Raw genomic sequence first — 27,884 nt, forward strand, 5'->3', positions numbered from 1 at the left:
GAATAAAAGATGCACCATAAAGCATAAACATGTTACACAAAACATACATTTATTCCGAATGTTGACAACTTTTGAGCACAAAAATGTACAGGTACACTGACAAGTACAAGAAAATTAGACATGACCTCAGTTAACACATAGTTGTGATTACCTAATGGTATAAACCTCCAGGAGTCACAGTGGATTCAACCGTTTATCTTCTCAAAAGTTGTTTATAGTTGTGTAAAGTATAATCATTTAAACTTTCCAAAAGGAAACTTCCAAATAGACAGGCACTCGAAAATAATCTCTAAAAATTTTATTTCCAAGAGTTTTTTTTTTTTTTTAACCATTTAGGACTTTGCAACAGACTTTAAAAGTGTGTTCTTCAGGTAAGTGCACAGTTGGTTCATCAGGTCTTTGTTCTGACCCTCTACCCAGTGCATCTCAACCACCACATCACTCTGCTCCAGCATCACGTTCACCAGACACTTAAACAGGAAGTGTTCAACTGCACTCGGGCTCAGGGGTCGCTTTAAGGGTGGTTCACTTGCTGCGGCTGGTGCTTCTGTGCAGGCAGAAGACTCTGTGTCTTTACCTGTTACAATTTCCTCTTTTTGTTCTCCACTTGCGTTGTGCATTAGTTCTACACTTGTCTCATTTGAAGAGGCCCCATTGCTCTCCTCTGCAGTTTTGTCCTGAGTGTTATCGTCCTGGGTGTTTTCTGTGGGGGACGGCTGGTTTTGAGAGGATGGGTTTGTAGTGGGAACAGCTGTGGCCTCAGTGGTTTGAGAGCTGGTCGCAGCACAGTGAGGTGCTCTGGGCAGCTCTCGTAATTGGCGCTTTTGTTCACGTCGTTTCTGCCGCCCATGGATCCATGTGTTCTCCACAGCCGTCAGAAAGAGGCTCTGCTCCTGCTTTCTGCAGGGGACATGTTTGTGCAGCACCTGCAGAGCCACACAAAAGAGAAACAGTTAGTTACTTGGGTGACTGGAGGTGTGTGACGCACCAAACCAATCGCTCACTCTTACTGAATTAAAGTGTGGCCGAGGTTCATTGGCATTCATACAAAATGAAACACAGAAAGGTTTTCCCCATGTGTGGAAAACAAAATGCACCCTCATCGCTTTTTTGGTTCACTTGCACCCCAGATTAGAGTCGTCTGCTGGTGACTGGTTAATCCAGGACGCATTTTAGCACCAAATGTGAACACTGAAGTGACCCAAGTTACGACAAGACTCCAGGAACTGACTTAATTGGATTCTTGTTGTCATTTGGAGGTTGCCAGGCAACCAGCAGAGCCTTGAGGAAGTCACTGCAGCCCAAGAAATAGTCTGGCACACAGCCAACCACCTAATACTACATCTTGTAGTTTTTCCTCTGTTTCCTTGTATGGATTAAACAAATGAGATATAACATTAATTAGTGAGTTTAGAGGATCTTTGGACAAAGTCATACTAGCTGTTTCCCACTGTTTTTGTGCCAATCTAAGCCAACCATCTATTTACTGGACATATATGAAAATCTTCTCCTCTAACTGCGTTAAAGAAAACCAACAAGCATATTTCCCAAACTATTCCTTAAAATCTACTTTATGTAACTTCCACTGAACAGCAGCAACTTTTGACTATAAGTAGCAAATACAGAGTAATGAAAAATGCAGAAGTGTAGCATAACAGTAGCATAAGTTTGAGAAGGGTTATGAAGTATGCAAACTGACTCAGTAATATCTGTTATACAACAATATCTATTCAAAGTTTGCTAACATTAGCCTCCATAAGCTACTGGTCATACCAGACCAAGTAAGGGTGTAGCAGCAAACCCCCCGAGTGTACTGAATGAAGCAAGGATGTGTTTGTTTTAATGTTTATGAATTTAACTTTTCATCCGTAAGAGAAGTAATTTACTTAGTCTTTCAAAAGTTAGACTGCCTTGCAGAGAGAATATTCAAGCATCAGTACATTTACAAATCAACCACTTTAGCAGCATTACAGGGCCAGTGTGTAGAATTTAGTGGCATCGAGCGGTGAGAATGAATGCACCTCCCCCTCCAAGCCTGTAGGAGAACCTATGGTGGCTGCGAAAAATGCAAAAGGCCCTTTCTAGAGCCAGTGTGTGGTTTGTCCGTTCAGGGCTACTGTACTGCAACATGGCGGCCTCCATGGAAGAGGACCCGCTCCCTTTGTAGATATAAAGGGCTCATTCTAACGTAATGAAAACATGATTCTTATTTTCAGGTGATTATACACAATTAAAACATACTTATGAATATTATATTCAATTTCTGCTTAGTCTGTTTTGCTAGATGCTACTAAATCTTACACATTGGTGTTAACCCCATTTAGGTTATAGATTTTTTTTAACTATAGTTGTGAGGCTCTGAAGCTTACCCGCAGGTCAGTGAGAGTCTTCTCCAGCAGAGCAGCGATGCTGTCCACAGGGGTTCGGGCAGAGCTGCCGATAGCAGAGGCCTTAGCCTGGAGCTCCTTCAGCCCAGCTTGTGGAAGTGTGAACGACAGAGGTTTCCGTGCTTTCTCCAGTTTACGCTTCTTACTGGGAGGAGACTGAGACAAAAGAGAGAGAAACCAACAAAAAGACAGAATTAACTAAAATCTGTTCAACAGATGTACATGTAACATGTAAATCTAAACACAAAATAATAAAAAGTTAAACTATTTCAAAAGATATTTTAAGAGAAACGGAGTAGGAGAGGGCCAGACGGACTAAACAGGTGTGTGGGTGAAATCATCAATGCCGCAGATACCTGTGGTGCACAAGTCAACATGTTTTTTTCAATATGACAATTTGAAATATGCATTAACATTTACATTCCAGATAAGTTAGATAGAATAAACATTACAATAGAGGGGACTTTCAGTCGATAAAAAGCCCCCACAGTATTACATTCTGAAGATTAGATATCAGTGGAATCCTGCACCCATAACTTGAAAATATTTCCACTCGTTTTTCATTGTTCTTAACTGACTGAAGGTTTATATTTTGTGTACTTTTCCCACTTCACTGATCTTGTACTTCAGGTAAAATATGGCACCACAATGTTAAGTCCACAGCTTTCTTTTATCTGTCTGCTGTGTTGTGTCTACTGTCCTCTGTGTTTTTATGTTTCGTGTTGGGACACGGTGACTTGAGTCAACTCAGCAGGCTGAGAAACTCAGACACCATAGTCAGTATTTTGTTGGAGGTCTACATTTTTAGACGTCTGCCTCAGAGGTTAGAAAAGACTTGAGTCCAAAAATACTGAGTCCAGACGGCAGAGCCAGCAGGGGGCAGAGAAGAGCGATGGTTAAAGCAAAAAGCTGCATCCTAGTTATTATCTATTCTGTTCTATTCTTATCTTTTACACATTTTATTGTTCTTATGCCTTCCATAGTTTTATTTCTATCTTTCAAACATTCTTTTCTTCTTCGCATACCTGTTCTTGCTATTTGCTGCCTGTTTGTTATTCATTTGATTGCTTGGTTTTATAACGCAGTATTTGCACTTGTTTTAATTTGCCTTTTTATTTATTCTCTTGTTTCTTCACTTTACTGTAAAGCTCTTTGAGCTACACCCCCAGTATGACATGTGCTATATAAATTAAGTTTTTTTATTATTATCATCTATGCCTATTGTTTTGGTATCGGAACCTAAACTTGGGTTTCATATTGATAGTAGTAAAAGCATACAGTGATGGGGGTGTACATACTGTCTGATGTGGTGTATCCACTGTGTGGTTGTGCAGTTTCGACTGCGCTTCGATGTAGTTACTGGTACGCTCAGTAATGTCCTTTTCCAACAGCAATTTGCTTACACTGGCACTGGGCGCTCCACTATCCACGTCTAACGCTGCTTCTAAGGCCTCAGCCTGCACGACCGCAGCAACTGCTTCTCTCTGCAGATTCAGTGCAGCCAACTCTGCATCCAATTTGGCCTTCTCCAACAGCAACTTTGCTTCAATCTCTGCTTTTTCAATTCTTAGTCTTGTCTCCTTCTCAGCAAATGATGCACGTGCCCGTGCTGCTTCTGCCCGGGCCCGGGCTCTTGCCGCAGCACCTGCCAATGATGCAGATGAACAGCCAGTCTTCAGGCTGGATACTGATACGTTGTCATCCTTGCACCCTTCCATCATGCCGTCTCAGTACTTGATCTGTTGCTGTAGCAGTTGTAGCACCCTCAGGTCTATTGCCTTTTCACCATACTGTCCTCCTTAAGGTGCAGCACCCACAATTAGACTGCTACCCAAACTCCATTCACAAAAGACATAAGAGTCAGGACGTAGCCTTCAAGCTCCAAATATTTAATGCAGACTCAAAGTGCATGATGATGTTAAAATGGAGCGAAACTGAAAGGACAGAATACAGTAAAATTACTGTAATGTTTGCTAAACAGAGGTAAGTAAGTGCACAAGCATGTCAGCTCTCTAAATCTTATGTAATGATAATCAATAAAAGGCTCAAAACCGAATGAATGCTAATTGAAACAGCTACATCAGCACAGCACTAGCAAGGATGAAGGCTAAATGCTAAAAAAAAAATCAATAGCTAATCACTGCAGGAACCAACATAGCTGAGTTAAATGCTAGCATAGAAACAATACCTTCAAATGTTACTTTTACAGTACAACTTTCGACAAAAGTGTCATTAATTCATGTTGTTGAGCTGCTTATTGATAGATTCCAACTTACAGGCAAAGCTTTCTATGGCCCAACAACAGGATGGCAGCAGATTGACTCTGTGCTCTGCTTGGGCTGAAATCCAACTTCCTGTAGACTATATGTGCTTTCTTTTACTACTTCCTGTCTACAAAGGAAGTTGTCCCAAAAGGCTGTACTATTAAACTGCTGCAGAGGGCACCAGACACCACGTTACAGAATATAAACGCCTGGAGGCCAGAATACCTCCTTTTTAAATTTAGTCAACCACACTGAGATCATGTCTGCCAGTATCATATGCATCAACTATTTATAAATCAGTCATAATGTGTAAACTAAAACTCTTTCTGTGAATTGTCAGCTGTTTATAACTTTACTGCTAAAAATGATTTCCTCTTTCAAATTCTGTGTTTAAGTGTTTTTTCTCCTTTTGAATCCTTTAACATTTACTGTCAACAATATATAATCCCCCTGTCACTTAATATTTTGTAATAATATTAAAACAAACTTAAGCATGTAATAAAATAGATCAGATGAATGAGGGAATATTCCTGAATCTTACATGTGACAGCAAGAGGGTTTCAGTGTGACACAAATAAAAAATTTTTCTCTTAATTTCTTGAAGTGAAAATGTGATGAATGTCACTACTTTTTCTGTGATAATGAAAGTTAACTGTCTGTTGCTCAGAGAAAAATTAAAAGCATTAGTGGCATCAGATCAGTACCTGGTTAGAGAGAGGACAAACCAACAGAGGATGAAGGGTCGTTACAAACCACAAGAGGGAGCTCAAACCACACAAGCTCCACCTGAACCTGCAGTGAATTACAACAACGACCGTTCCTTATTTCTAATCCCCTCTAATGCCTTGCTGTAATGGCGGTGGAGGTCATTACCCAACCGTGTCTCCATACGACAGACGCTGTGCAGTGATCGTCCCCTACGCGTCCGCTGCAGCCAATATGTCAAGCTGCACTCCGCAAGTCACTGCAGGCTGAGTGAGAGTGGGGGGGGGGGGGGACAGCGGGGGTCTGCAGCAGTACTGTGAGGAGCAGACAGCATGGCCGACTGACCTACAAACAGCAGAGCGAAGGAGCAGACTGTGACCTTCACACTCCGCTACTGATCTGAGACTCAAGTTTTGATTACTCTTTAACTTTAGTGCAAATGAAGACTTTTATTATAGCCTGTAATTCAGCAATTTCTAATATATATATTTGCTATCTCCTTTTTTAATACACCAGAGAAGTAAAAGACCAACCTGAAATAAAAGTTTAATAAATAAATGAACACATCTTTCCTGTGTTTGCTTCGTCATGTTCACTCTCACTAAAAGCTTTTTTGATCATGTATTGATTTTTAGTTGAAATGATCGTCCTTGTAGATGCATGTTTACAAGAGATGGACATATTTAATTAATGGGTTGATGATGGACGCTGCCTTGTTTGGCTGCTTGTTAGAGCTTCTTTTTTTATTTCTCATTGTTTCTCACAGACGTTTCTCCCCCCTCTGTCTACACGCTCTGAAAGCCCCCCAGCTCATTGTACTGAGGAAGGAAATCAATAGAAATCCATCAAACAGAACCTGTTCATGAAGCATCCTTGACATAGATTCTTGCGCTGACACATTCATACACACACACACACACACACACACACACACACACACACACTGATTCACAAAGGGCATGAAACCTACATGTGTACAGTTGCATACACACCTCTTCACTGAATCACATCCTCTTCTGACTCTGCTGCTCTTTCACTCCATTATTAATCCCACTTACCCACTCTCACCTCATGCTCGCTCGCTCTCTCTCTCTCACACACACACACACACACACACACACACACACACACACACACACACACACACACACACACACACACACACACACGAGTCATGGGTGAATGACAACCTCACAATAAGAGCCTGGCCCAATTTTGAAAACGAGGCATGGTAAAAGCCTTTGAGTCCAACAAGAGCCGTTCTCTCCAGATATAATGTCATTCAATCATCCATCTTGACCTCCTGAGTGCACACACAGATACACACACGCACACAAAATAGAGAAACAAAATGTTGATTTCACCTTCAGGCAAACATTGTAAATCGTACTCTGATCATCTCCCTCCTCCCAGCCCCCATTTTCCTTTTTGCGAAGTCCCAAACCTCCTCTACATGGACCCTGAACTCTTGACCTTCCTGAACCCCCTCCTGCCAGCGGCCTGTATGATCCACAGCAACATACCTCGAGGCTCGGATAAAGCCTGGAAAGTCTTCATCCTTTTGTCTGTATTTATAAGTTTTCTTTATCTGCATCTTGTGTTTCTCAACTCCACTGCATCCTCTGCATTCTTCTTTCCTGGTAAGGTTGAGCCATTGTAAAAAAAAAAAAAATGACCCTAAAAGCTTATACTACCCCTTCAAAAGTAAAACACACTGTTGATGTTCCTCATACTAACACCTCCGATCAAAAGCAGACAGCGAACCACTCAACAACCACGTTGGAGGCTCTGTGAGGACGTGGAGGCCAATCACGCTCATGTTTTCTTTCTGGAGTTGCACTGAACTTAAGTCTGTGTGTGACTTCTTACTGCAAGTGTAAAATACATGATCGGATATGCCGTACCAAACAAAAGTTTTCAGGAAATTTATTGATTTTTCCTTAAACTCTTTTTAGTGAAAGGTGGATGCACAAAAAGTACCTTAGTTGTTTAAATAAAGAATAGCGTATATTTGAACGTATAGGCATGTCTGAGCACCCAGGGGCAACTATTTGTCTGTTCTACTTCCTGGGTGAGATTTAAGTCGATCATATGACTTCAGACATTTTGATGTAATTGTTGTAGCTTGAGTAGCATTTCACTTTTCAAACCTATAGTTCGTTTGCTTTTGTCTGAATCCACAGATGAGTTTTCCACTTGGTTTGGTTTCTTTTCACACAGAAAGAAATTCAAGTGAAAAAATGCATCACAACAAGCCACGTGAGAAGGTTCACTACACTTATTGGTCAGATGGGTGGAAACAAGAACATAAACACAGGAAGATGCTGAAGAAGGTCCTCTGGGAAAATACAACATTCTTCATTGTGCTAGTCCAGGTCGGACCTCGGATTAACTAACTCTCTGGGAGTCGGGACCCGACTCACATTCTCAAACCACATCCTCTAAAGGTTCTCAGTACAGTTGTTCTGGTCCACACCTGAGTACAATTACTGTCAGACCTGCCCAAACAAATCACACCAAGGTGGAAAACAAACCAGAAACTGATTGAACCGGACTAAAAATGGAGGTCTGAAAACACCCAAAAATGTCTCCAAAGAGAAATATTTGTCACCTGTCTGGTTAAACAAACCGCAAGAAGAACAGAAGCAGATGGAGAAAGAGAAGAGAAAGACTATGTGGTTGTAGTCACAGCAGTATGGAGGCTGACCTGGTTATAAGGGGGTGAAGTAGGTCACAGATGCATACATGCCACATATGTTAAAGTCTATATGTAACATTAATGAGCTCCCCCATTCACATACATACATACTAGACGTCTATAGGAACACTCGCACGCGGGCAGAATTAGCAAGTCAACCATGCAAGATACTTCTGTCATGTAACCACACACACAGCAAACACAAGTCTTCAAGGGGTCTGCCTGGTAATGCCGAGCAGCTCCCGAGTGTATATGATGGTGGATCTGCGTGATAGTGGAGTAGGAGGAGGAAGAGGGTTGCAGGAAAAAATGTAGGCCAATCTTTCTGCTCAACTGCTTTTATGCTGAAAATGCCAAAACAGTGTTCAACAAAAACACAAACATCACAGTCTTCGTCACAGAGCCGCTCTTACATCTGCTGACCGCCTCCCACCTTCCTTTGTTTGTTTTCTGTTTCGCTGCAACATCACTCCTCGTTCTCTCTGTGATGCCTTTAATTTACACTTTAATACCCTTTCACTTCCCTTTCTGGATTAATGAACTACTCTATCCATCCATCTATCTATTGTTTTGGCTTTTTCACTCTCTCTGCTTTGTATATCTCCAACACTCTCACTGTCCAGACAAAACAATGGTGCTGTGTATGTGCACATTCCTGCCCTGGCAACTGTTGCCTGGCTACAACATGTTAAAAATCACATAGATGTTTCCCCAGAGGGAGGAATAAGTGCATCTAATGGAATGGGGCTGGGGGGGGGGGGGCAGGACTGAAGCGGTGCATTATTGAGGAGGGGGGATTTGGGGTTTTGGAAACATCCACCAGCAGGTGGTGATGAAACAGATGATGGCAGATGACCACAAAACGATCCACTGAGACTAAAGGTGGTCATAGGACTGAAGGACTTACCGGAACGATAACATCATCATAGAAACTCCAGGCCAGCGCCCACCGCATGGTGCGTCCCTGGTAGAACTCTGTGTGGGTCACTTTGGGCACCTGAGAAGAAAAAAACAGTCGATTTATCTATAATTATGTCATCCTGTTTATTCATGTTGTATATATCTTGGTTTACTCTGTACATCTGAAGCATGTCTGTCTGTCCTGGAAGACAAATCCCTTCCTCTGTTGCTCCTCCTGAGGTTTCTTCCATTTCCCCCCCATTAAAGTTTGTTTTAGGGAGTTTCTTTCTTATTCAAATCAAGAGTCTAAGGATAGAGGATGTTGTATTTCTGTATAGATTGTTAAGCTCCCTGAGGCAAATTTGCTTCAGTTTAGCTTGTAATTTAATAATATCTGCTGGAAGAAACAGGCTTAACTGCATCTCAAGGTTCAATTTGTTCATCTATTTTAAAAAAAATTCGAATTTCGGTGCTCCTGTCCTAACCGGCCAATGCTGGTTATAAAATCTAGGAAATAAATTCCCATAAAATAAAACAACATGTTGATAAAAACAACATAGAACTATTCTCCATGAGTTAAGTTTAGCAGCTGCAGCCACTGAACTAAACAGCTGGTGTGAGTGAGGCAGAGTTTCAAGATGTAATATGAACAGCATGTGTGATAATATGTAAAACAGCTCTACATAACCAAATTGTTTTCATCAGACCAAGAATTTACTCTGAAGCTTCATCCTGGTAGCGCTCAGTTTGACTATGTGATGCAACGCAAACTGGATGTGCTCAGTCTGCAGATTTGGTGACATATCTGATGTAAAAATGACTCCCTCTGTGACCCTCAGTGAGCTCTGCATCTCTTATCATGGGTGAGAAAAGAAGAGAGGGGATCTACGATGTGAAAAATACACACGTATGGTGTGAAAACCCCTCGTGCAAACAGAGCACTTTAACGGTCTCTCAGGACTGCTTCAGTAAATAGGAACTAAGATAAAGGGTCAGAGGTCAAATGGCTTGTTAGGAGTAACAAACATTCACATTTGCTAAATTAAAAAAAAACAGAGAGATGAGGAGACACTGGAGAAAAAAAAAGCATTAGCATATTAACTAGGCCAGGTTTCTTTTTACACACTTTCTCCCTGGATGTTAGCCAAGGCTGCACTCATGCTGATGAGCAGCGACAGCATCCTAAAACCTCTGGAGGAGCTTTGAGGGGCACCAGGTGCAGGAGGGGGAATCAGGGGAGCAGAGTCTCTTCATTTATTTATTTATATTTTTTTAAGCATGTGAGGGAGGTGACAGGCACAGGACCAGAGGCCTGCAGCAGTCAGGAGTCATGTGCTGGGCTATTAGTTAAGCTAATGACGCTAATGGATGTTAGCTACACAGTGCCGTGTGATTCAGTCATGCACCGCTGACAGAAATCAGCTCATTCATGGCTCGTTCGTGACACTGCTTGGCTGGCATATTAGAAAGAGCTGATCCGTTATGGCTCCGCTGACAGCGACGCCCTCTTCTAATATCAAGAGCTGGTTTGAGATGGGAGGCTCAGATTGTTTTAACAAGCCATTACCAAACCCTGCAGAAAGGGGCGTGTTTCTGCATGAGCAAGCTGAGATCAAAAACTGGGGGCTGCTTTGTGATACTTCTTGATCACAGCGGATGTATTTGTGTGTTCGCCTTTGTTCAGAGTCTTGATGGTCTACTCACCCCTTGCTTCCTCAGCTCCTCTTTTAAAGGTGTCAGGCTGCATTTCTTCCCCAACATGCAGCTGTACCACCTGCAGAAAGAAGGATGCACATTAACCAGCTGTGTGTGACTGTGTGAGCGGCTGGCAGCCCTGGCGTGAACTAGCAAGCGGAGATCAAATGAGCCTGAGGCGGGCTTGCGGGAGCAACACCAATACTAAATAAAACCAAAAAAATTCCAAAAAATATCTGGGTGTGTACAGTCCATGGCAGAGAAAAAGCTGGTTTGAAGTTGTCCTGTGGTGGAGGCTTGATCAATAATCTCTGCTGTGCAATAAAGAGATGAGGTTGGCCCTGATCAATAAGCAGGAAGCCTCCAGTCGGGAAAACGGAGGAAAGATAAACACATCAGGGACTCAATCTGGAGGGAAAACTCCCATTTTTATATAAGTTGTCTGTTCAGAGTTCATTAGATTATATGTTAAATTAATCATCAGGTGTACTTTCTTCTGATCACAGGTCAGTTTGATTTACTCACTTAAATCTCTCTTAACAGTCTTCTGACCGTCTAGCTGCCAAAATTGAGATGAGAGAAGCTCTGAGTTGGTTAAAATGTTAATTTGCTCATCTGAGTCACCTTCAGCTGTGTGATCACAGCAACAAGCTTTTTTGCCCAAAGTTTTGCCTAGCAGGCAACATAGAGGCTGCATCTTACTCAGGGCTGAAAAAGGTGCTTTCAAAACAAACTCACATTGTTCTAAATAAGAAGTCAGTCAATAATTTGATTTCCACACAACAGCAGGACACAGAAAGGTTGGTTACTTTGCTGCAGCTCTTCATCTCACAGCTCACTGCGGCTGCTTGTTTCATTACTGCCTTTCAAAAATGAAAATGATCCTGTGATAAAAAATGCTAAAAATTGAGCATGTTTTGTTCTTTTTTTTTCCAGTGATTCTTCTCTCTGTAGTTGAATGCTTTTAATGTGAGCAGCAATAGGAAATGTTTGGTTTGCATTCACAGAAACTTAATACAGCTCTGATATAATGATATAATGTTAGGAGAGTGTGCTGTAAACAGTGAGTCTGATATCAATGAGATAAAAATGGAAAAACAGAAACGCTGGATCGTTTCCTGTGAATCTCCAGCGCAGGAACGGTTAACTCTGCCACTAATAAAAACTTTTACATAAATAGATAATTACTGAATGTAAATATATTAAATTAAATATGCCGACCATAAATACAGTAGTAACAAAAATGGTTTGATTTAAACTTCAATAACACAACAATTAACATAGCATTTCTGTTTTTTTATTATGCTTTAACAGAAAGCACAATAACCAAGTTTTGCTAGATGGATTAAAATGTATATAAATGCAGGAGACAGCATTCCTCCACTTCTGAAACCAAACCTACATCTCTGTACATACAGCAGCCATATCCATAAATGTAGCCAGGTATAAAGCTACAGTCACACCCGACTACCCCAAAATACAATCTTAAAAACTGTAGACGGTAACGAAGGGCACTGAAATGTAATCAGGTTAGCGAGGTACGAAGATGGCGACTTGGAAAAATGCCCAGAGGGGTGAAGGGTTGTGGGGGGGGCAACATGTCAGCTTCAGTCGACACAATGAAATATTGAGCAGCTCTAATATTCACAGATGTTTCCCACTTTTCGACACAGTGGGGAGGAAAACCCAAAATGGCTCGGCTTCCCTCCTCCACCAGCAGCTTCTTCAAACATATTAAAGTGTGCAGCTGCATTAAGATCAGGATCATATTCATGCTCCTTTTTTCACATCATTACAATCTTATTACCAGAGGTGGCAATTTTCATATCAATGGCGTGATAAATAGGGAGCATTACCTCAGTCTAACTGGTTTTGGGTATTTGGATGTGCGCTTTATTCAGAGCCAAGGTGGCTCGCCCTTATCCGACAGTAATTACACTTCAGTGGGGAAAAAAAAGGGAAAGAAGAGCAGGGTGGGCGGGGGCGTGTCTCAAAGGACCAAGCTGGCAGTGTTTCCATGGACACCTGGTGGCTCTGGTGTCCCAGCATGCTTTTGGGAGTGACAGTCGGCTCCGGTTGGCTCGGCCTGAACGCCAAACCTGTAAACGAAGACCGGGTTCGTTCTTGCTTTCTCTCCTCTGTACAGGAGAGCAGGCCAGTGTTAACATCAGACCCTCTCAGGGCTGCTCGTCTTTCCACTGAAGCATTATGCAAACACACACACACACACACACACACACACACACACACACACACACACTGAACTCCCTGTAGGAGGCCAAGCAGGTGTGGCATGTCTAATTAGTTTTAATAGCACCACTCTGCAGCTCCCTCTATCCGAGTCTCACTCTGCTGCCCCGGTGACAGCCCTGGTAACAGGGGAGGGTGAAGTGACGTCCGCTGGAGATACCCCCCGCCCACCCAAACACAGCTGCTCCCTGTGGTGCTTCCACATACAGCACAGGGTGATTGTGTGCCAAAATCATTAAACCGACTGTGGGTGACAGCTCCATCAATGTGCAGCAACCCATCTGCCCGTTTCACCCCTTGGTGTCACCGCTTCAAGGGTGCTCTCATCCAAGCCTCTCAAAAAGAACAAAACCGCCCCGCTCTTGCGTATAAATATGTAGCTGAGTAATTTGATAAATTCCTCAAATGCTTTAGGTGGGTTTGGTTTTACACACTCAAAAAAAAAACCTAATTTTGCAGGTGCAGGTCAAGTTTTATTCCTCACCGCAAGCGCTTCTTGAGCTGCAGGCTGTCATGAATGATCCTCTTGACAAACTCCAGTTCACCACCCTCCGCCATGATCTCCGTCACCCCGCCTGTGTTCACTGAACTGGGAGGAGGTCTCCGTGAGTTCCTGGAGTTTACTCCCTGCAGAGAGCAACAAGGCAGACAGAGATTAAGACAAAATCCTATTAGAGGCCTGTTACTATCGTGTAAACAAATACTGTTTCATATTGTTGTGTTCAGTCTCAATGAGTCACAGAATTCTGTGCGTTTGATTTTAAATGTTCAACATTTAACTAGGACACCAGTGAAACATTTAAAATATTAAAAAGGCAGGAGAATACTGACCTTAGCTTCTAGCTGGTTGGCAAAAAAAGGAGGGTTGCACATGCAGAAGTCGTACACGATCTCTGTCTCTTCTTTCAAGGCGTCCATCAGTAAAGTCTTCTGGGGAACTTTGACAACTGGAATGAGACAAGAGACGAGGATTTTAAGTTTGTGTTTTAGGTAAACATTTGCAGCTCTTGGGGAAAAAAACAAAAGCTAAAGCGCCTCTATAGACTGGGCGACTTTGAGTTGTCCCAGATGAAAGTTGACAATCGTGAGAGAAATGTGGGGAAATCTTTGGTTGTCAGTCAAAAACAATTGTGCTGGATCACACAGTGAGACACGTCCACATACAGACTAGTCAGCGCTTCACTGAACCAAAAATCCAGGACCAAATTCTCACAATGTGACCACAACTACGACCTACATCTACAAACTAACCAATCAGAATATGGCATGAAATTATGCACTGAGAGCACCGAACCAATGCGACACTGTAAGCGACCATGTTTTGTTTTTTTGTTTTTCTGCCTTTTAAAACATGACAGCAGCACAGATGGATGATGGAGTGGGTGACATTTCTGGTTGAGTATTTTTTTCCATTTAAATTTTTGCACCACAATTCAAAACCAGTCGGACATCCTTCAAAACTGACATTGTTCAGTCAAGCTGCAACTAAAGGTTATTTTCATTATTGATTAACATGCAAATTATTTTCTCTAGAAATTGCTTATCGTTTGGTCTATAAAAACATCAGAAAACTCTAAAAAATGCCCGTCACAATTTGATATTGAATTGCCTGTTTTGTCCAAAACACCAAAATATTCAGTTAACTATCATATGAGACCAAGAAAAGCAGCAAATTCTCACTATTTAGAAGCTGAGAACCAGTGAATGTCTGGTAATTTTGCTTAAAAAATGATTAAACCATTGTCTAAATAGTTGCTTATTGTTTTTCAGTCAACTTGTGTATTAATCAACTAATTGTTTCAGATCTAGTAAAGTCACAAAGACACAGATTGAGAGCAGTCTCACACAGTGTGACATGAAATCAACCTGCAGGATTGTTGTTATCTCACAGTGTGTTGGGCCATTAATGCGCAGGAGGTGAGATGACAAACAAACAAAAGACTCGCAGACGGCAGTTTCAACGTAGCGCTACTAGTTTCATGAGGTTCATGACTGGACCACACTCACCTTTAATGAGGTCAGACAGGTTGTTCTGCTCCACGTTTTTCGTAGCATAGTCAAAGCAGATGTCATCCACCTCTGTGGCGAGAAAGTACCAGCCATTCATTGTGGCGCCCAGCAGGGGGTAGATACAAGATGCCCCTGTGCCTGAAGTAAACAACAACAACACACAAACATTCATGATGATGAATGGTTGTTACCTTCACTGAACAATATGGAAATACGCTGTGATGCTGTTTTAAGTGAATGATTGTGAGACGGTGCGTTTCAAATGCATTATCTTTAACTTAGTGGCCGTAACGGACAATAAATGTCACTTCCAACAGCTATTGTTGAATCAATCACATCCATTAAGGACCAAAGTGGCATTATTCAGTCAGACAGAGGTGGGACCTGATGGTGAAGGAAATGCCTGGTGGTGATCCATCAGGGAGACCAGACGTTCATCAGACAGCTTCAATCTGCTTACAGATTGGTTTAGGGGTCACCAATCAGTGACTCACACACACACACACACACACACACAAAGACAGACTGATGGACACGGCAGCAAACAAGCTGTGACATGTGGATGGGAATTTGGCTAATAAGTGTTGGGAACACTGGGAATGACTGGGTTCATGTGCAACAGCTCTGTGCTGCTGGTAGCGTCTTTCTCTGGAGCCAAAACATGAAGTCTGATCAGGAATAAGTAAGAACAGAGGTTTGAAACTCGCTTGAACTCTGAGCAGAAGAAGAAACTAAATCCACTCTGAAGCTCAGCATCTCGTCTTTTTCCTCTCAGCATGTTCAGTTCAGTGCAGCTGCTTCTTGAAATCTTCATCCAAGAGAACGACAACTTTCTTCTTCCTCATGAGACAGGTGGCAGTCACATTTAACTCCACACAAAAATAATTCGTTTGTCTGTGCTCTTTTATATTTAAATGTAAGTTGTGCAGTTACACACAGCGTGATAAATGTGAAACAAAAACCCAATTTATGGGCTCAGATTTTGCAGCCTTACAAGAAAATGTAATGATTAACAAAAAAAAAGACTAGGGAATAATTAAAATGGGATTTAATTTTTAAAAAAAAAATCAATTTGAAGACCAGATTTAACAACAAATTGGCCAAGTCTGAACTCTTCAGGAAATCCTTCAGCTACATGAATAGTAATTTCAGCTTGATTCATTAGTGGCACCCTCGACCCACGCTGAGAAGAGAACAGAGGATGATGTGACTGTACCGATGTCGATGCCTCTGCGTGGTTGTTTCTGGCCGTCGATGAGGTCTTCCACCCAGTGGATGTAGTTGAGGCGCAGAGGGACGGTGGGTATGAGGCGCTCCAGAGGGATCTCGATGGTCAAACCAAAGTCCTCCTTCAGCAGGGTGCAGGTCAGCGCTCGCACCGCCTCCGGCTCTTTGAAGTTCACACTTGAGGAGAAACAAATAAGACTCAATGAGTTCATGTCAGCGTTTTAATATATAATTTATAAAATATGGATGAGAAAAGCAGGGATAATTGTGCTGAAAATAGAAAATATATTACTTCTAACCTAATATTTATCTCATAGTTAAATGATTTATTATAACATGAGTCTTAATTTCAAAGTTAGGACCATCATTTCTATCGGTTATGATATCATTGTGATCAGATGATCACACAGGAAGTAAACCAGGTGGGGGTAAAATTAAGTGAGAGCACCTAAAATAATTCCTCATTGCACAAATACGGCAAGTTCAGCAGGTCAAAGTTAAACCACAAAGTCAGTCGGTTAATCTTTGTTTTCTCATTAGTCGTGTGTGATGCTGTAATATAAAAGTTTGTGTGTATATAAAAATTAAAGTACATATACTGTGACAGTCGTGGGTTATGTAATGTTATATCACGGTATCTATATAAATAATGATGTATATTTTCTGGACACTCAGTTGAGATCCTGTTATAGATAAAATAGGCAGACAGGAATATGTTTCTGGCTAATCACCTAAAAATCAAAGTACTTTATAACACTGAGACAAGAATCCTTTAAATTGTTCAACGTTGCTCGTAATATTGAAGCTAGCGCTGTATAAACGGTGCTGCTAAATCTATGACAGTCAACAGATGTTTACGGTATATATATCTTTATTATCTGCCCACGCTACTCTAGTTAGTTTACAACCTGTTTCTTGCCTTGTATGACTTTTTTTTTTTACAATGTCGCCCCTTCCAGAGATCTTAACAAGTAACTGGTTAATATGATATTAATACTATTAGGAAAAAACTATCATCATGAAAAACTGAAATATCCCTTTAAGAGTGATTTCAATGTAGTGACTTGCTGATCCTTTTGTTTTTGAACAGCGAGACGACCTGACAGCAATTTACCAGACTGCTCTTAATGCAGCACTTCATTAACCCTCGGCAGCTCTCCGCACTGTCCCCCAATTACTTCTCCACACACACACACACACACACACACACACACACACACACACACACACACACACAGAGGACAATAGGGAGATAAGCAGCCCATCAATTCACAATCCCCTGCTAATGACAATGAAATTCACGTTTTCAACATTACTGAGACCTCCCACTTTTATTCCCAACACTCGGTCCCAAACGTTGGGCTCTCCCGTCGTTTCCTCTCGACATGTTTAACGATTTCAGCTGTCACACAAGCAGCAGCGAGCGCGGCAGACAAAACGAGTGGGCGAGATAGGTATAATTAAAGCTTTGCTGAGTGCGTTTGCACCTCGGCAGATGTAATTAGACACATCCTGGTGATGGGAGTGTCTGCCACCTCACAAGTTTAATGCAAGCGTATTTTAAGTGGAATAAAGATGGAGATACAGGAGATCCAAGACATTCGGGAACCATCAAACACCTGATTTGGTTTTCATTTTTATTGTTAGTGGATTTTTTTGTGTCTTTTCACAAATCAGTGAAGTTTTCCTCTTGTAGGATTTGGCTTCTCTTCAGGAACCAAACAAATAAAAGTGTTGCCCAATTTCCAGTTATTTTTCTTTCGTCCAGGCTTGTGTGATGACCAGAATACCTCTGACAATTAAGTTTAAGTGGGCGTTCAGACCAAAAACAATCCTGCATATAAAAATACGAGGGACTGGTGGAGGCATTGAGACAATGAAATGTAATCGAGGAAGTCTGTTTGGAGTAACAGGATTTTCAAACGCTAAAACACTGCAGTGTTTTATAATATCAAGACGAAGCATTGTATGGCTCTGGAAAGTTTTCACGGCAACAATCATTTTATCTTTTAGCCCGCGTTCACACCAAATCTGGCAATGTGTCAAAAACAGCAGCCCTCATTTGAATGGGGGCATTGCGTTTACGCTGCAGGAGTGGAGACCGTATAGGGCCCAGCAAAAAAATGCAGCAGTTGTCTAGCAAAAAGTTGAGCTGGAATCAACTTTTGCTGGAATGAAATCCGACGTCATGCAGCTGTTTACTGAGGAATGCGGCCTTATTGTGACGTGACATCTGCAGGACAAACATTAGAAAGACATCTTTCATGTAATCTACCAGGATGCATGGCTCTGAGTGGCCACTACTTTTTTGAAAGTAGTGCACCTTTAAAAAAAATGGTAACTTTCCAGACATAAAATCCTGTCTCAGAGTATTATAAACCACTGTGTAATGTTATGGAGCCTTTAAACTCATAGATATACCATTAATATTGGATCTGGATTTACTATCTTTAATCTTTCAGTTAATTTTCTTGCTTACACGGTGCATCTCTAGAGCTGCAATGATTAGTCGATTGAAATTAAATTAATCAGCAACAATTTTGATAATCGATTCACCATTTCAGTCATTTTTCAAGAAAAAAAAAGCCAAAACTTTGCTGGTTCTAGACTCTGAATTATGAGGATTTGACTTAACAATTAATTAAGAAAATAATCGTCAGATTAACTGATAATGAGAATAATTGTTAGTTGTATATCCTAACACAAATTCAATCAGATGACCACAAACTGACATTCAGCATACACGGAGCAGGGAGGTGTTGCAGCGTAGAAATACAGGTTGGTTTCTGGGACTCTAGTGGGGGGTTTAGAGGCCTACGGCTCATCTTTGCCCCCGGGCCTCCTAGCAGCTTAATCCAGTCCTGGGACTCGAATGGGGTTTATTTATGGTGAGAACACAAAGCAGACCAACCACAGCCTCTGTGATTGTAAATATGTGATTTTAGTCATGGCTTTAGGTGTGATTTTAACCACAGTAACAAATGTATGCAAGAATTTTACCTGATCAAGAAGATAAAATAGACGTGTGTTGTGCTTGTGTCCCATTTGTGTATTTTGGCAAGATATTATTTTTGTCCAACAGGTATGAAACAAACCCAAAAACACAACTGAACACAACTGATCTCATTTGAAATTCATAAGAAAGACTGAGTGCAGCACACGGACAACACTGTCTCACTGTTGAGGTGATTCCGGTCACTTAAGTGTGCGTCTTCATTCAGGAGTGATAACAAAGACAAATGACCCTCCAAGCAACCAGGTGTGCGATGGATACAAATGAGAAGCGATTTACCTGTAGAGTCTGACATTAATCTTACCAAGTGTCTCTACACCTAATGAACAGATTAGGTTAATGGTCCAGTTAAATCAGCTGCTGGAGGAGAGTGACCTCCTGGAGAAAGACTAACACCTGGCTCCTTCAGGGAGGTACCACACATTTTCAAACGATGAATCCACTTGAAGAATTTGCACTTTTAAAAAATGTCTTGAGCTCAGAGGAGGGAGTGATATATCAGCATAACGCTCGGAAATTTCCAAAACAAGAGCCGGCCTCTCTCCGGCTCTCAGATGTTCTGCCCTCGTTCATTTCTCCTCTGAGGCATCATTAGATAAGGATCAATATTCAGAGAGAGAGGCTGCTCAGGCCAGCCCTCTATTTTTAGCCCCATGATGAGCGTGTGTGTGTGTGTGTGTGTGTGTGTGTGTGTACAATGCAGACCAATCGCTCCCATCAGCAGCACTGCGAATGCCACGTCTCCATGGCAACCCCACCTACTGAACAGATGAGGAGAGAGCACGCAAATCCGGCCACGCTGGAGCAATGGCTGATGCCAGACGGAGCAGCGTGAGCGTGCCCGCGATTTACGTCTCTCTGCCGCTGCGTGCTTACGCCCCTCATCGAGGCAGACGGGGCACAAAGTGGGACAAACCTGAGTGAAAAAGTTGTGATGAGACGAGATGAAGCGCACAGTCGTTGGAAAGACTAGAGGAATGAAGGGAGGAATCAGGAGTCGGTTTCAGCTCGAAACTCCGACTTGTGTTCATGTGAAAATACCAACAGGAGCACAGAGTGATGTAGACGAGAGACTCTGCAGGTGAAGAGGAAAAGACGTCTAAGTGCTGAGAAGCAGAAAAATCCCCGATCGAGGTTCAGATGAATGAAGAGGGCAACATTATTAAACTGAAGGGGAGTTTACTGCTGAGACCAACAGCTCGCTCTCACCTCCACGCTACAGGAGCAGCATGAACGCACACACACACTCTCTCTCTCTCTCTCTCTCGCTCGCTCTCACTCAGGCTTTTTCAATCTCTGTCCACAGAGAGGTGACCTTCAAGGTACATCTACTTCACTCTGAGTGTGCAGGGAAAAATTTTGTGCTGATTAGCAGCAACTTCCTCTCTCATGTCAGGTTTTTTTTTTTTTAAAACACATTTTGAGTCCTCACAACAGCAGCAATGTGTGAATCACTTAAAACTCACCGTGACGTTAAAGCTAAACTGGTTTTGAATGAGCTCATGCAAATTGCAAATTTTGAGCTGTTTTGCAATTTAGCAAATATGCTGACGCTGTAAAGACGACCAATTAGGATCCTCACAACAAAAACCTGCAGAGTTGTACGAATATTAAAAAAAGAAGGTATTTTCAGGATTTTTTTTTGTTTAATTAATAAAATTTTTATTGCACTTTTTGTCAACAACTTGAATACAAGACAGCAGCAGCAGATGATCTGAATGCAATATTTCAATACTGCAAACGTGCCAACAGCATCTGGTTATTAATTGTGGAGACTAATGAAGCTGAAACGATTAATTGATTAATCGATTGACAGAAAATTAATGGCAACTACTTTGACTGACTGACTGATTAATTGTTTAAGTCATTATATTAGCATAAATGCAAAAAAAGTCTGGTTCCAGCTTCTAAATTATGAAGATGTGATCTGTGATAGTGAACTGAATATCTTTAGACACAACAATCAATTGAGAAAATGATCAACAGATGAATCAATAAGGAAGTTAATCATTAGATTGGAAATTGTGATGCAACTAATGACTGTTTCAGTAAAGATTGATCTGCCTATTATGTTCTTGATTAACTAATTAATCACTTGTACTATAAAATGATAGAAATTTGTGAACACATACAGTGACGTCTTCAAATGTTTTATTTTATCCGACCAAACCATCAAATATTCATATTTAAAAATCTGCAAACACAAAGATTTGTGTTTTTGCTTTAAAAAAATGCTTTAAACAATGAATTGATTATTAAAAAAAAGCTAATTTTCTGTCAACCGACTAATAAATTCATTTCAATTAACTGTTTCAGCTCTAACACAACTGGATGTATTAATCGTGCAATCTCTGTATGAATGTATATTGCCACACAGATGAGTATTTTCATTTGGATTTTGGGGTGAAGTTTACTCATCAGACAACAACCAATTAAGTAAGTAACCAATCACATCACCTTAAATAATGAGATCTGTCAATGTCAGCTGAAGAAAGCTAATTGGAGCTGCTAACCAGAAACCCTGTGGCCAGACTAAACACAAATTATAATTCATAATTAACTGATAAATGATTCGGTGTATGATGATGGTTCTTGCAGATTTTTTTTAAGTGAAATATGTCAAAATGACGTCATAACTGGTTTAGTAGTCAGTTTCCTTCTTATTTCTCCCATCAGGTAGCAAAAAAAAAAAATCAGTTTGGCAATATGCCGGCTGGGTTTTCCAGGGAGGAAAGTGCTTCAGCTGATCATTACGATCATCAATTTAAAACGTGGCATCGTCGTATCAGAGGTCATAGCTATTCATTTCCTTCTCCTCTATTGCAGAGAACACGTTTAATAATATATCTCTGAACAAAACGAGTGTGAAAATTGAACATTTCATTAATTACGGAAGAGAAAATCCTTCCACACATGATCTTCTCCCAGCGCATGAAAAATATGACTACCAAATTAAATGTCAGCCAGGCTGTTGCATTTTTAATACCCATTCATGCCTCCTAATCCCCCCCCCCCTCTATCAGCCTGATCTGAGCCCCCCTCGTCCTTCCCCAAAAAGTGAGACTGAAACAAACCAACATTCAGACTATTTAAGGCTTTATCTGCTCCGCACTTCAATTCCAGTCACATCCACCATATTTCTCCTCCTCCTGCTTCTGGTCTGAGCTCCCCTCTTCGCCCATCGCTATCAGTCCGCTCCACTGACAATCCAAAAATGAGGGGAGATGTAGTATCTCCCCTGAGGATTGAGTGAGTGTCTCCCCGAGATTACTCTCATCCCCTAACTCGCTGCTTAAATACTTAAAAACCCAGCAGATGAATTCATTGGGAAATACAAAACCACGTTAATCCCTCCACTGATGGAACGACAGACTGAAGAAGAAGACGAGAGAGAAATTTCTGCAGACAGTTAATCGGAGCAGCTGCCACACACGAAGTGACACACACATCCTGGACATCCGTTAACGTTGAAGGAGCCCCTTGTTGTGAACTTTTTTTTCCTCCACTTTTTATTGTCAATTTAATTTGGTTAACAGAAAATTAATACATTTCAAATTTTGGTCAATTCAGTGTTTATCAAGTAAAAAAAACATTCTGGTTATATTAGCTTTTCAATTAGTGTAACAAAAAAAATGTTTTTATTATTTTGCCTTGAGCAACAGTCTAGATGCACACATACTTGCTTTCCACCAAGTGGAACGTGGTGCTGCTGGTGCTGGTTCACAGTTGGTTCAACTAGCAAACCTTCTAAGAACCAGTTTGCTTTTCCACAGGCTACAGAGCCAAGTCATTATGTAACTGTACACGCCTCCGGTTTTCATTTTAAAATCAAAATAATCTCCATCCACACAGGCGTTTTAGCACCATTTCAGAAATAATCTCCGTCCATACTAACACTCCTGACAACGCATATCACATGATCAATTACGTACACTGGGCGTAAACGTGCTGATGTAGACAGGAAGCTGATTGTCAACTCTGCGGTTGGTTGCTTAGTTGCAGAAATTATTATGGGGGAAGAACAGCTAATGGCAAAAAGTAAGACCAGAGATTTTTTTGCTTGGACCGATGACGACGAGGTGGAACTGTTACTGAATGTTACAAGTTACTGACTGTTATTGTTACAAGGCGGCAGAAAATATAATCCACAGTTCACGTGTGTGCTGAACCGTGGGAGGCGATTTGTGTGGATCATGGATCGACTACGTTCCGTTATCCCACCAACAGGTAGTGTTACTATCGCATGTGAGGCCAAGATGCTAAATAGTAATAATAGCAAATTGCAACAGTAAAAAGCATTTTATTATTTTTGGCTGTTAAAAAAATCTGTCTGTCCGTTAAATCTTCTACCAGCCTCCTTGGCAGGTGAGTCAAAAAGTTAATTTTGGACCCTGCCTGGCGTCTGCCCCAAACACATTGCCAACCCCATTGTTCATCATCTGTCTGTCTGTCTGTCTGTCTGCTGGGGAGCCACAGACAGACAGAGAGACGCTACAGACTGATAATTAAAACCTGTCACAGACGGACATCAAGTCGTGTTTCACAGCGTGCCTACACACACACACGCACGCCCGGACCACCATAAAGATGATTGACTGGCCACCTCGCAACCACAAAAGATCAGCCCACACCAATATGTTCGCAGTCGCACACAGATGCTCAGACTCGCTGCAGTGACACCGCGTCCGCATTCATCTGCATAACACAGACAATAACAAGTGATTTCCTCACTGAGCAGACGTGCTACCTGTTTCATAAAACGCAAACAGAAGAGGAGGAGGAGGAGAGCGTCTCCGTCCTGACAGATGCAAAGCGTAAACAATGACTGTCAGTTCCTACATTCACTGTAGGATTGTTTGCTTTGTTTTGTGGAACATTTGCAACAAGTGAAAATAATTAAAAAAATAAAAATAACACATGGACCTGTCAGGCTACTCTGGAACCAACTAAACTGAGACAAATGGTACTTCAAACAAAGGAAAACTGTGCAGTAAATTTCATTAGATGTTGCAGAAAGTAGAGAATTTGTTTGGCCTGTTTTCATGATGATTACAGCTCTTCTGATCATTTAAAATTCAAAATATCTGATGACAAAGTGATAAAATTTGAATGATGAATAATATTAATGAATGAAAATCAAATTAAAATACAAATCATGTTTTCTGGTGCCGATGCACGTGTCAAACTGGATTGAAGGACTTCTATTAAATCCTGCAAACGAACCACAGCTCCCGGTGCCACATCTGTCTGTGCGGAGACAAAAGAAAAGACTGTAAATTGAGAGATGGAGTGCTGTTCATGTTTCTTTCCCACAGCAGCAACCATGAGCTCACACTGTTTGACGTCAACACCGCTAATCCCACCAGACCTATTCTTCCTTTGTTCCCCTGCCTGGACTTTTTCACAACATGACTTCTCAGCAGCATCTTACTGGGAAGGGCGTACACACACACACACACACACACACACACACACACACACACACACACACACACACACACACACACACACACACACACACACACACACACACACACACACACACACACACACACACACACACACACACACACACACACACACACACACACACACACACACACACACATATCAGCGGTGTTGCACTCATATTAAATTTGATGTCCACTTTGAGTGCGCAGTGAAACACAGGAAGCTTACTGGGCAGTTTTTGATTGACACACTAACCCATTTTTAAAATTGGGAGTTGGATTTAAACAGTCACTGCTACATACTTTGCACGTCTCACTAATAAAGGAAGAAGGCAGCAAACGGAGCGGAAAAGAAAAAAAAAAAATCTTTTGATGTTTGATCCATTAATCATTTGTCCAGGCTGCTTCCTCCTGCTGTTGCCAGAAGCTGAATGAGCAGTAAAGATGGAGTCAGCTGGGACACGAGCAGTGCTGAATGTGAGTTATGCTGACATATCGGTGAGATGTTTGTGTACACTGCTTTAATAAATCGACTGTATGGGCAAAAGTACGTGGACAGGAGACCAGTGCGTTACAGCCATATGTGATTAACACCTCATGCTGCTCCCATTCAACCCTAGTGATGCTCATGTTCAGTGATAATTTAGTGTTCACATCACATTGGATGGACGGTAGAGACAGGAAAGACTCACATGTTTACTGCACTCGAGTGCTTACATCATCGAACAACTCGAGACAGGTGTATGAGCTCGTATGTAGCACTTCATCGTTTAAATTTGGGTATAATTATCCTTGAATGATGGAGTTTGGCTGACATGTTTCAGACACTTGTATATTATTAAATGCCACTCAAGTATCAGAGATTTAGAGTCGTGATTACGACTAGGGTGTCAATGTGAACGATGTTTACTGACAATTACAGTAACTTTACTATAATATAAATGCAGTGCAAGGCCGAGCTGGAAGTCAGCGTTTCGGTTTATCACAGTCAGAAAACAAGCTCTTTATGAACCTCACTTTATCATGTTAACACAGAGCTACAAAGCTACAATATGTAAGTTCTAGAAATCAAGCTGGTGCTTGAGTGAGACTCGATAGCTTCCTGCTCCGTTGCGCTCCACTCTTCACCTGCAACGATGTGATGACGCACATACGATGTATTGATTTCTATCTGAGGCCTGGAAGTAATGAAGCTCTTCCATTCAGGTATCAGGAGCTTGCTAGCCTGAGAGTCAGTCATAGCGACATCTTCCAGCAGCTAATGCTAGCTTGGAGCCTTGGTACGAGATGAGGAGTAGGCCAGAAGTGCGTTCACATATTGATTGACAGCCATGAGCTTCCACCCCTGACTCCTCTGATCTGTTAAAGAGGCGAGGCTCGCTTAAAAACTTGACAAGGGAATATCTCTGAACTGCTGTCAGGCTGTTCAATGAGCCTAGGCCACAGAGGCCTTTGACAAACGCCTCTACAAATGAAAGCCCTGTTTCAACCAAAAGTTCCTGGTACTTTGGAACCAGAGGAACTGATCTCAGGAATTAAACTTGGAACTTTAAGTCCCTGTTGTACAGTCCTGTTTGCATCGCATCTGAAGAACAAGGTAGATCAAGCAAATCAGGCTCATGAGGAATTAAAACCACGCCTAACTTTACTTTTAACGTTAACAAACAAAACGAAAAATATTCCAAAGTACAGCAACTTTTTCACATGAAATGACCAATCAACAGACCACTTGTGATTTGGACCAATAGTCGCATTACATCATTGCAGCAAAGATTCAGGTGGAAGATGGACAAATGTCCCCTGCCAACAATCACTGCCATAGACTGTGCAAAACAATTCCCAAAGGTTTTGTTTCACTTTGTTTATCATTTAACCTGCTCTACACCTTAGTCAGAAGAATACAAGTTGATGTGCTGTTCAAACAGCAAAGATGCACATAATCTAGCTCAAACATAAGAACAGGCACTTTGGAAATGTGCTACATCATATTTTTATGTTAATGGATTTATTTTAATGGAATTACTGACTTATTTTATTTGGTGCTTATTTAATAAAAGCTTATAAATAGAACTAAAGTACAGTTTTTTCTTTTTTAAATAACTTTGAGCCCATAGTTCTCATGCTCAGAAAATATAGTTGTTTCTATGATATGCAGTATGCTTTATATTGAGTGAAGTGATTACATATGGCTCTTCATTGGTAGTAGTTTAAAAAAACTGCATTATTTTCCTTTGCTTGCTATTTTTCCCAATTCCTGCAATTTTACTGCAAAAGAGCATATAAAACATTGCAGTTTTTGAGAAAAGCTGCTGCAAAATCCAGCATTTTAGTCTGCAGTATAATTAAAATGTTTTTGTACAGTGGCACACAGATTGCAGTGTCAGGTACTCACAGCGACACTGGTGTGTGTTTTGTACAGTGTCAGGTACTCACAGTGAAGCTTATGTGTTTTTGTACAGTGTCGGGTACTCACAGTGAGCCTGGTGTGTGTTTTGTACAGTGTCGGGTACTCACAGTGAGCCTGGTGTGTGTTTTGTACAGTGTCGGGTACTCACAGTGAGCCTGGTGTGTGTTTTGTACAGTGTCAGGTACTCACACTGGTCGCCCGGTGAGGCTGGTGTGTACGTGCTGCTGGAAGTCTGGATATTTGGCGGCCAGGTGAGCAAAGTCTGGGGGTTTGTCTTTGTAGCGGTTCCGGGGGTGCATGGACTTGTTCAGAGCCATGATCCGAGCCTTCCCTGGCAACAACAAACACAAACAACAACACAAAACACCAGTTTATTTAAATGAAAACATCGCCACACCACGCCGAGACTAATGAAACTTTTTGAAGGGGTGAAAATATGGACATGATATCGGCAGAAAACTCTGTCCGTAAACATGGGCAGCTGCTCTTTTGCAGTAATTACACATTTTAGACTGGCCTCTTAATCAGTCAGTTTTACGTTAATATGGGGAACAAATATATTGCATTCGTCATCCGGAGTAAAAAGTAACGGATTCTCGGAGCTGCTTTGGAGCAGTTAGCTAACCGTTGACGTGCAGCCAGTATTTCTCTTCCTACCTTTTTTGAAGCTTTTCTTGCAGTGGTGAAGCTTATTGTTTATGTTTTCAGAGTGGCGTTAAGACTTTATTGGACTCAACCACCGTGTAAGAAAAAAAGTTACACACACGACTCACGTTGTCCAAACGTTTTTACTTTCGGGCAACTATCTTCCTGTGTGCCTGAAACGTCACGACTCTGCGTCAATGCGTGATGATGTCACGAAAAAGAAAAAGGTCGGT

The 27,884-nt window shown here is 41.5% G+C and overlaps 1 protein-coding gene across 3 annotated transcripts; it reads right to left on the reverse strand.

Annotated features, from left to right (window-relative positions):
- Positions 1-28: 28 nt before the first annotated feature.
- On the reverse strand, positions 29-27,858 carry mettl16 (methyltransferase 16, N6-methyladenosin). 3 transcript variants are annotated; one of them, XM_044354315.1, is made up of 10 exons: positions 27,780-27,858; positions 27,196-27,337; positions 16,126-16,313; positions 14,907-15,047; positions 13,731-13,846; positions 13,384-13,526; positions 10,659-10,728; positions 8,962-9,051; positions 2,370-2,543; positions 29-926 (listed from the first exon to the last, which is right to left on the reverse strand). In XM_044354315.1, exons 2-10 carry the CDS (start codon positions 27,321-27,323, stop codon positions 333-335), a joined length of 1,644 nt encoding a protein of 547 aa, XP_044210250.1. In that variant the 5' UTR covers positions 27,324-27,337; positions 27,780-27,858; the 3' UTR covers positions 29-332. The 3 variants fall into 3 exon arrangements, with proteins under 3 accessions (XP_044210250.1, XP_044210249.1, XP_044210251.1); XM_044354314.1 differs by having other exon boundaries at positions 27,664-27,847; XM_044354316.1 differs by lacking the exons at positions 16,126-16,313; positions 27,196-27,337; positions 27,780-27,858 and adding an exon at positions 15,617-15,719.
- Positions 27,859-27,884: the final 26 nt, after the last annotated feature.

The sequence above is a fragment of the Thunnus albacares genome, chromosome 6 (assembly GCF_914725855.1).
Source record: "Thunnus albacares chromosome 6, fThuAlb1.1, whole genome shotgun sequence".
In the NCBI taxonomy this organism is placed as follows: Eukaryota; Metazoa; Chordata; class Actinopteri; order Scombriformes; family Scombridae; genus Thunnus; species Thunnus albacares.

What these genes read in the sequence shown, in the direction of transcription:
- mettl16 (XM_044354315.1), bottom strand. Translation starts at nt 27,323, where the DNA reads ATGGCTCTGAACAAGTCCATGCACCCCCGGAACCGCTACAAAGACAAA. An exon ending in CCAACCAGCTAGAAGCTAAG is followed by an intron (nt 13,527 to 13,730) that starts GTCAGTATTCTC and finishes TGCTCTCTGCAG; the next exon opens with GGAGTAAACTCCAGGAACTC. An exon ending in AGGAGCTGAGGAAGCAAGGG is followed by an intron (nt 9,052 to 10,658) that starts GTGAGTAGACCA and finishes TTTTCTTCTCAG; the next exon opens with GTGCCCAAAGTGACCCACAC.